The 10,326-nt window shown below is 36.0% G+C and overlaps 1 protein-coding gene across 1 annotated transcript; it reads left to right on the top strand.

Moving 5' to 3' along the window:
* The first annotated feature begins 420 nt into the window (after positions 1 to 420).
* On the top strand, positions 421 to 3,570 carry LOC108344894 (50S ribosomal protein L6, chloroplastic). Its single transcript, XM_017583428.2, has 3 exons — positions 421 to 544; positions 1,500 to 1,808; positions 3,106 to 3,570. The coding sequence occupies exons 1-3, from the start codon at positions 510 to 512 to the stop codon at positions 3,440 to 3,442; spliced, it is 681 nt and encodes a 226-aa protein (XP_017438917.1). The 5' UTR covers positions 421 to 509; the 3' UTR covers positions 3,443 to 3,570.
* The last annotated feature ends 6,756 nt before the right edge of the window (positions 3,571 to 10,326 follow it).

Genomic DNA, 10,326 nt, shown 5'->3' with positions numbered 1-10,326 from the left:
ATATTTAATGTATTTGTAAAGAAGGTAGAACGTTTGAATGCTTTGTGGAGAGTGGATAAATAATTATTTCACTGTACTGATGAGTCAAAAAGATATATTTTTTTTCATTCTAGTCTTGGTAAACGGGAGAAAATATAGAAAATAAAAATTACACAACTTATTAAAATATACTTTTTGACAATAAGTAGGATATATCTCAACTTAAAAGAATTTATTTTGCTCAACTTACTAAAATATCTTTTCTGGTGAAACAATTACAAATTGAAATAGAATAATGTCACTATTGTTTCATTGGAGGGATTACTAATTCTTAAACTCATGTTGGGCTTTTGGCCCAAAAAGAATAATCAAAGGCCCAATAGGAGTTACCTCATCAACATTTCTTGGACAAAAAAGGGTTATTTCAAATTACCAATCACTCTTTTATTAAAAATAAATAAAAATACGATATTTCATTGGATAAGGCTTTTTCTTATGTTCTTGGTGGAACAACCTTGGAAGGTGTAACAATGGCTTCCTCTGTTACTTCCTCTTTTCGTATAAGGTAAGGATTCTTACCCTCTCTTTCTCTTCTTTGCTTCACTTATGCTACTACCCTTTCTCAATTCGCTCTGTATTGGAACACTTTTAGTTTTACATTGCAATCTTCAATGTCGGTTGTATGGTTATCAAATATTACATTTCACGGAAGAAAAAAACACCCTTTACTCGATTTAGCTCCTTTATCGTAGTAGCAACAGTTTTAAACTTTGAGAAATACGACTGTTCTGAACTCTCTCACTGTTTCAACATTTGAATGTGTTTTTCTTTCACTTGAATGGCTCTTAGTGCCTCAGTCTCAATTGGGCGTAAAGAACTATGTGATGGCTCAAGATATTGTGGGTCTTCTGTTCAATCTGGTCTTCAAAATGATTTGCTCGTGGGTAATGATAACAGTCATAATAATCTTGTGAATCTGTGCTTGGATCTTAATGAATTGGCTGTTGCTTTGAGGATATTTGATGAAATGCTTCTTAGTGGTATTGTAAGTATGTGAAGAATAATGATTATGAATTTTCTATTTTACATTGCCAGCGACATGTAGACTTAAAGAGAAGTTTAATGACCATGCTTAGAGAGAGTTCTTGATGAAATCATTAGTTGGGAATGTAATTGTTTGTATTCATGATTTTGCTGTTAATAGAAGTAATTTTGAGAGATTATTGTCTGTGCCCACTTCATTGATTGCGTCATGTTCAAGTTGGATGTCGTACTTTACAGTGCTTTTGTACGTTGACTACAAGCTATGAAGTGGGAAATAACTTCTAAATTTTAGGGAAATGTCGAATTAAATGGCCTTGTGTGTCTATTTACAGAACTCTTGTTTTTTGTTTTTCTCTATTTTTCCTAGTAATTTGTTCATGTGATTGATATAATTCTTGGCTGAGGAGAAGCTCCTTTAAATCAATGAATGTTATATAGGATTGAGAAATCTCACTGGTTGTCTTGTCTTATTTCAGCAATTTGAAGACTGTTTTCGTGGGTGAGACAAATAAGCTCAGAGTGTCTAGTGTTCCTGGTGCTCAAGTTGGTTTCGTTAGAAAAACTGTAGAATGTAAGGAATCAAGAATTGGGAAGCAACGAATTACAGTGCCATCAAATGTTACGGTCAATTTGGAAGGACAGGATATACAAGTGAAAGGTCCTTTGGGTGAACTTGCATTAACTTATCCTCGAGAAGTGTTGGTTGAGAGGGAAGAGACTGGGACTTTAAGGGTTAGAAAGGCAGTTGAAACCCGAAGAGCCAATCAAATGCATGGGCTTTTTAGGTACTTCATTTTGCTGACCTCCTTTCTCAGTTAGGATTCGGGAGTATTAAATTTTCATTTTGTCTTGATACATGCTTATTGCATTTGCACCGTTGTCTCATTTTTTCAAGATTATTTTTGTAAACACACCGAGATTGAAATGAAAAAAAAAAAAACTTTGCTTGCTGACATGGAAATAGGATATTTGCTGCTAATGTCCGTTGCATAATGCACCAATGTTTGTGGCATAATGATAGTAGTAAATTTATAACCTACTGTTCGTTCGTTTTTGTAGCTTTGTGAGTAGCCATGGCAATAATTTATTTGAGCTAGATGTTGGTAGTTAGTATTGTGTTGATTACTTAGAAACAAGACTGGAAGGTAGTGATAGAATGGATGACTTGTCAATTAGGCAATGCTATTTTTAATCATGATAATTTAGTGGTTTCGTGATGATTGTATTATTTGGGAATTTTCTGATCTTGAATACATCTTTGATAACTTCTTTTTTCACGATACCATTATGTGATTCTAATTAGAATGTTGTAGGGAAAGGGTAAGCATTAATAGAACAATAAGGATGTTATCTGACCTTGTGACCTGAATTCCATGGATTCAAATCCTGGAATGAACTCTGCACTTGATATCACTTAAAAGGAATATTCTGATTACAATATTACATGGTAATGAATTCAGAGAATATCCTGATAGTCCTTATTTTTTCCCTTTTACTACTCCCTTCTACAACAAGCAGTAACAAATAAAGTTCGGGATAAGGTTCCATTAAGCTCACATTGAAAACTCCCATTTTGATGGTTCCCATGCTCTTCCCCACAACCCCCTCCCCTTTCTCACCACGTTTGTAATTCAATGAAAAGCTTTTGTTATTTGCAGCTTTTCATAGCTGGCGTTGAGAAACTTGATCTCACGCTCACTGCAATTAACTTTTACAATTAGCCCTTGGTAGTCAGAGATTGGTTATTTCTTACTATTGAGCTTGAGACATGGAAGTGTAGCAAAGGATTTTAGTTAGACTCTTACCTGGATTTGTGAATAATATTCGAAGCATTCAAATTTGAGCAATACATTTTGCAGATACGCACTATTGTTTGTTGTTGGGGGGACTTAACTGTTGTCATTACTTGGTTTGACATAATGCTATTATTGATGTTAGTTCTCCAGTTGTGATCATTCCATTTAAATTATGAAAGTTTTTCTTGTATGAGTAAATCACAGTTTTAACTGGCGTAGCTTAAATATGAATCTTAGTCGTATTTCATTTGTTCATATATTCATACTTGACACATAAATGTTATAGGACGCTTACAAACAACCTGGTTGTTGGAGTATCTCAAGGTTTTGAAAAGAAGCTTCAACTTGTTGGTGTCGGTTATCGTGCCATGGTAGAAGGAAACGACGTGGTGCTGAATCTTGGATTTTCTCATCCTGTTAAGATGGAAATCCCTAGCGGCCTCAAAGTGAAAGTGGAAGAAAACACCAGAATCACAGTTAGTGGGTTTGACAAATCTGAGGTTGGCCAGTTTGCTGCTTCTATTAGGAAATGGAGACCCCCAGAACCATACAAAGGAAAGGGTGTCAAATATGCTGATGAAATTGTAAGGAGAAAGGAAGGAAAAGCAGGGAAGAAGAAGTAATGGTTTTTTTTTTTCAATTTTTCATTTTCATTTCTCTCCTGTTATTTTCTTTCATTTGTTAGTAATGGAAATGTTATATATACCAAGAGAAATTCATATTCTTTGAGATAAGTTTGAGTCCCTTATGCTTATGATATGATATTTAATAGCATAGCAATCATGAACAGTGATTATAGCATATAATAGCTGTTGATGGATAATCTATCATGATAATCAGATTTTTTTTGTTATCTTGAGATAAATTTCAACAATAGCACTGAGTGTGGCTGTTCAAACTAATAAATGCCATCTAGTAGTCTCTTTGAAGAAAAACAGCTACTTTTTAATGCAAGATATATATGATTGTCTGAACAAAGTTTTAACTTTAAATGGATTAAATTAATTTTATCCACTTCTGAAACATATGGGTTACAAGAGGATATGTTTATACTTGAAAAGTCTAATGCTACCATTCAAAATTCATTTGAAAAAATTGTTGAAACCTGCCTATTAATCCTAATCGTAGTGAGATTTGTTAAGTTTTAAATCTCTTATAAATTTAAATATTTTTAATTAAATTTTTATTGAAAGAAATTGTTTTATTCAATGTTCAAAAAAATTATATTCTTTTATTAAGTTTTGATCGTTGATTTTGTTTGAGACTATAGGTACTTTGTATAGTTAATAATACGTGTTTCCACGTAGAAAATAACAACTTAATTAAATTTTAAATTTTTAATAAATTTGGTCATTTTTAATTGAATTTCTATTAAAAAGATTTTGTTCCATAGAGTTAAAAAACACTTGTATACTTTCCATTGAAGTGACATGACGGTCAAATTTTACAACCTAAATCACAAGAAGATAAAAGATTGGTATAGTAATAAAAGTTAAAAGAGAGAGGGTGAAAGAGATTGAGTTTAACTTCTTTATTAATATTTATGAGATATAAGATTACTTTCAGAAGTTGTAAATTTAACCTTGGGGAAAAAAAACTAACAACTAATATTTATTTGACAAAAATAAAAATAAATAACAATAAAGTTATGCAATCTTAATTATCTTTATAGAAAATAACACAATTTTTTATTTTATAAATTAAATACTAAACAAAAATTTAAATCAACCATGTAAAAACATGAAACAATGAAATCTAATAAAGATAGTGTTGGAAGTCTCTAACTATAAATAAAGCCAATTCTTAATTTATAAGTGGATGCAAACTTCACCCAACAAGCCGATTTTATGAGATTGAGTTATGATTAAAGTCCACTTTCTAACATGGTATCAAAGTCATGGTTATAGCCTATCCTACCGAGTTCTAAGTGGACATTCTATTTTTCTATTCCACCCGCTATTGGGCCGTTATTGGACCATTCAATTTCTACTATCACGCACGAGATGTCTATACATCGGGGTGGAGGGGGTGTGTTGGAAGTCCCATATCAACTAGAGATAAGGCCAAATTATAATATATAAGTGAGGTGCAAACCTCACCTTACAAGCCGGTTTTGTGGAGTGGGCATTCTATTCTTCTATTCCACCTGCTATCGGGTCGTTATTGGGCCATCCAATTTCTACTATCACGCACGAGATGTCTACACCTCAACGTGAAAGGGGTGTGTTGGAAGTCCCACGTCGACTAGAGATAAGGCCAAATTATAATATATAAGTGAGGTGCAAACCTCACCTTACAAGCCGATTTTGTGGGGTTGAGTTAGGCTTAAAGTCCATTTTCTAACAGATAATTAGGAATTTCGAACTTCATAATTTTTAGTGTTTAAGTTTGCAGTATTTCGCTTGAGACAACAAAATTAAATAGTCAGTCCAATAACGAAAAAGACTCGAATAATAAATATGTAAATAATTAATGAACCCTCAATAAATATTTTAAAAAGTTGAATAAAAATTCAATTGAAAATAATTACATTTATAAGTAACCTGTTATTTAAATTTATGACAATCATATTGTAAGACCCGGAAAAAGAAAAGAATTAGTTGTGATTTTTTTGTATTACAATGGTGAACAAATAAATGAAGTATAATGTTTATGGTTGTGTGAAAAAGTGATGAATTAGTAGATAAAATTAATTATAACTATTTTTAGTGAATTTTGTAAAATGTGTGAAACATGTTAACGTTGGAACAATAGTGTGTTTGAGGAAAAGTGTGATGGAATGTAGAAAAGAGAAAACGTAATGCAAGAGAATGGAGAAAAAGATGATCTTCTCATTAACAGAAAAATTGATATATGTATATCAAATACAGAAGTAGAAAATTGTCCTTTGACAGTTAAAACCGTTAGGTAGTTTAGGTTTACATTTTAACACTCCCCTTTAAAGCTAAACTACTCAAAGATCTAACGCCAAGATAGTCTCTCAGCCTTTCAAATTTGTTTTGCCGTAATGCCTTAGTGAAGATGTTTGTTGTTTACTCATCTGTGGTGCAGTACACCAGTTCTAACCTTTCCTTACTGACTTGATCTCTGAGATAATGAAACTTAGTCTCTATATGCTTGCTTCTGCCATGAGAGATTGGGTTCTTGGAAAAGCTGATAGCTGATCTGTTATCCACCATCAAGCGTGTTGGTTTACAGTGCTCAATCCTCAATTCTCGTAGAATAGCTTCTAGCCATGCACATTGGCAAGCAGTTTCTACTGAAGATATGTACTCCTCTTCACAAGACAAGAGTGCAACAACATTTTGCTTCTTTGAGCACCAAGATATTGAAGCTCCCATCAATTTAAATAGGTAGCCAAAGGTGCTTTTCCTATCCACTTGATCACCACTCCAGTCTGCATCACACCATGCCTTCAAGACATCACATGTATTGTCAACCTTCCTGGGAAAATGAAGACCATAATTCGTTGTTCCCTTCAAGTAGCGCAGAATGTGCTTGGACGAGACTGTCTTGGGTCATGCATGAATCTGCTGACAAGCATGACTCTGAAGCTGATGTCCAGTCTGTTGTTGCATATGTAACAAAGAGTTCCTACGATCTGATTGAATAGGGTTGCATCAACCTTGGTCTCTTCTTGCTGACACGTGAGCTTTAAGTTGGCCATGACTGGGATGGATGTACTATTACAATTCTTCAAGTTAAATCTCTCCAGAGTCTCTAAAATATACTTTCTTTGATGCATGAACATTCCATCTTCTGTCTGCACGAACTCTAGCCCAAGAAAGTACCCCAAGCTACCAAGATCTGTCATTTCAAGTTCACTCTTTATCTTCACCTTAAATTCTTCAATTTCCTGTGTGAAGCTTCTAGTGACCAGTAGATCGTCGACGTATAGACACACCAGTAGAGTACCTAGCTACTCAACAAATTTCATATAAATTCCATATTCAACAGTGCGTTTTTGGAAACCATACTTGATAAGCAAGGCGTCAATGTGTTTGTTCCAGGCTCGTGGTGCCTGATGGAGGCCATATAAAGCCTTGTTCAACTTGTATACTTTCAGCTCTTGTCCCTTCTTAACAAAGCCAGGTGGTTGCCTCACGAAAACTTCTTCTTCGAGGGGGCCATTAAGAAATGCGAATTTGAGGTCCATTTGGTGAATGCTCCAACCATTAAAGTTGGCTAAGGCAACAACAAGTCTTATAGTCTCTAATCTTGCAACATGATGATAAACATCAGTGAAATCTATCCCGGGTTTCTGCAATAAACCTTTTGCAACCAACCCAGCCTTCAACTTTGCAACACTTCCATTCGGTTTATACTTAGTTTTGAACACTCATTTCACCTCTATGGCTTGTTTATGCTGAGGCAGTTCCACTAACTTCCACGTTCTGTTCTTCTCAATTGCTGAAAGTTCCTCCAACATAGCCTCCTTTCATTCTTTAATTTTGATGGCTTGTTCCCATGAAAGTGTTTCAGCACCCACCAGAAGAGCATAATGAACTATATCACCTGAGTTCGTGATATCACTGTCACTAAAAAACTCATGACCTACGAGTCTCGTAGAGGGAAATCGTGTTCTCTGTGATCTTCTAGCTTCAGCGTCTTTATTAGCAGATATCTGTTCGGTCTCCTCTGTCCTTTTCCCCTCCAGCCAGGTAGAGAATATAGTACCAGGTTGCTCTATTGATTGAGTTTCTGCATCAGCCCATCTAAACATAGCAGACTCGTCTACTATCACATCTCTACTGATCAAGATTTGCCTCTTCTCTGGATCATACAACTTGTATGCACCTGTTGGATGATAACCTACAAGGATGAGAGTTTCACTTATGTCGTCCAACTTCTTCCTTCTTTCATCTAGAACGTGTTTGTAGAAGACTAAGACGAAAATCTTTAGGTGACGCACATCTGGTTTCTTTCCTGTCCAAGCCTCTTCGGGTGTGCATTTGGCAGCACTTTGGTAGGACTTCTATTCAGCAAGTAGGTAGCAGTCAATACTACTTCTCCCCATAGGTAATGCAGTATTCTTCTCCCTTTGATCATACACTTGGTCATATCCAAAAGCATTCGGTTTCTTATCTCTACTAATCTGTTGTGCTGGGGTGCGTAAGGTATTGTAACTTCATGTAAAATCCCTTTGTCGACATAGAACTTACTCATTTCTCCAGAATCAAATTCGCCTCCACCATCAGTCCTGAGAATTCTGATTTGTTGACCAGATTGCCTCTTTGCCATGGAACAAAATTTAACGAATTGTGTGTAAGCTTCTCTCTTTTCTCTTAACAAATATACCTAGATTTTTCAAGGTAATTCATCTACGAAGAGTAAAAAATATTTGTTACCTCCTAGAGATGACATGTCAAAAGGACCACACACGTCTGCATGCACAACGTCCAACAACTGTCTTGCTCTCTTAGGTGCATGTATGTTAAACGCCTTTCTTGTTTGCCTTCTAACAGCACAACTTTCACAGACTTTGTTCGGTGCAACAGCTGTAGGAATGCCTCTCACAAGATCTTTATCTTTCAGTTGACTCAGGCTCCTAAAATTTAGATGCCCATAATGATAGTGTCACAATCACTCTTCTTCTCCAACACCCATTGCAGTCAGACATTGTATCTCTATTGCGTTCAAGTTCACTTTAAAGGTTAGATTTCTCATAAGAGGAGCTTTGAGTATCATCCGCTGTCTCTCGTCGAATATCTCAATATGTCTTTGCTACATCTTCATGGTATATCCCTTCTCCAAGAGTTGGCCAAGACTTAGAAGGTTGCTTTTCATCGTGGGAACATATAAAACATTGTGCATGTACACCGATCTTCCATCTTTGCGTGTGATCATCACTTTGCCCAAACCTTCAGCTCTAATGATGATGTTATCCGCAAAACGCACAATGCCTTTGATGCTTGTGTCTAAGTCGAGCAACCAATTTCTATTGCCAGTCATGTGGTTGGAACAACCTGTATCCAAGTACCACGCCATTTCTTCATCTGCATGGCTTGTTTCTCCAGCAAGCGACACATGTCCTGTCCGGTTGGTCTTTCTTAGACACTTGTCTGTTACCCCACTCGTCTTTTGAACGTGTCTTTCCTGTGCAATTCTCCAGCTGTCATCGTTTCTCTCATGCATTGCGACGCTCATCAACAAAACATGATCAGAATTCGATTCCAGTTCTTCTTTTGCAAGATTCACCTCGTCACTCTTTTCTTTCTTTGCGTTTTCATTATGCCAATACTCAGATGAGTAATGGACATATTTATTACACATAAAACATTATACATTTCACTTGTCAACGTTCTTTCTGCCTCCTCTTCCCTTAGACTTTCCTCTTCCTCTGGACTTTCCTCTTCCTCTATATAATTTCCTTTTTTTTTGTTTGTTGCTGCTGTCATCTTTGGTCTGTTCAAAGGTATTAGCGAATCTGCCTCCATTTCGACCACCACGCGATCTTCCTTTGCCTCTGCAGTTCCACGATTCTCGTAGGTTTGACTGCTTCTTGCTTGCAGTGCCTGGTTTGTACTTTGTGTAGCATTTTTTTCTACCACTCTTCTCTCTATCAAGCGCTGCTCATGTGCTTCAAGAGAGTTTTGTAGCTCTTCAACTTTCATAATTCCTAAATCTTTGCTTTCTTCGATCGGCACCACAATGTGATCATACTAGGGTGTTAGTGTTTGCAAAATTTTCTCAACAATCTTTTTGTCTTTCACCACTTTACCACACGCCCACATCGCATTAACAACCACTTGAATTCTGCCAATATATTCTTCAATGGTTTCTTGCTCTTCCATACTCAAGAGCTCATATTGTCTCTACAACGATTGTAGTCTCACTTTCTTCACCTTTCCTGAATTTCCATATCCATCTTGTAATATATCCCAAGCTTCCTTGGCTGTTGTTGCTCTTGACACTTTCTGAAATATCGTCGCAGAAACACATTGGTGCAAGAGCATTCGTGCCTTACAGTCTAGCTTCTTGTTTTCTTTGTACACTTTCTTTGCTTCATTCGTGTCCCCCTTTGAGGGTTCTTTAAATCCTCTCTCGACAATTTCGTCAACTTCTTGAAAGCTTAAGATAACATCCATCTTCACACACTAGTCATCGTAATTCTTTCCGTCGAACACCGGCAAGCTGCTCTGGATCATCCCCACCATCGCCTTTCAACGAGAACCCTTCTTCGCTAATTGAGTCCTTCGCTTGTTCGACGTTTCAGCAGGTTCTCCAACCTGTCGCTTTGAATACCACTGTTAACGCTGGAACAGTAGTGTGTTTGAGAAAAAGTGTGGCGGAATGTAGAAAAGAGAAAACGTAATGCAAGAGAATGAAGAAAACGATCATCTTCTCATTAACAAAAAAGCTGATATATGTATATCAAATACAAAAGTAGAAAACTGTCCTTTGATAGTTAAAACCGTAGGTAGTTTAGGTTTACATTTTAACAAAACATAGGTTATATAAATGTTTCTATGGTATATAATCTCTGAAATGGACGTGGTGTAGTGGT

The sequence above is a fragment of the Vigna angularis genome, chromosome 8 (genome assembly GCF_016808095.1).
Source record: "Vigna angularis cultivar LongXiaoDou No.4 chromosome 8, ASM1680809v1, whole genome shotgun sequence".
Classification (NCBI taxonomy): domain Eukaryota; kingdom Viridiplantae; phylum Streptophyta; class Magnoliopsida; order Fabales; family Fabaceae; genus Vigna; species Vigna angularis.
This window is presented reverse-complemented; position numbering and strand designations above follow the sequence as displayed.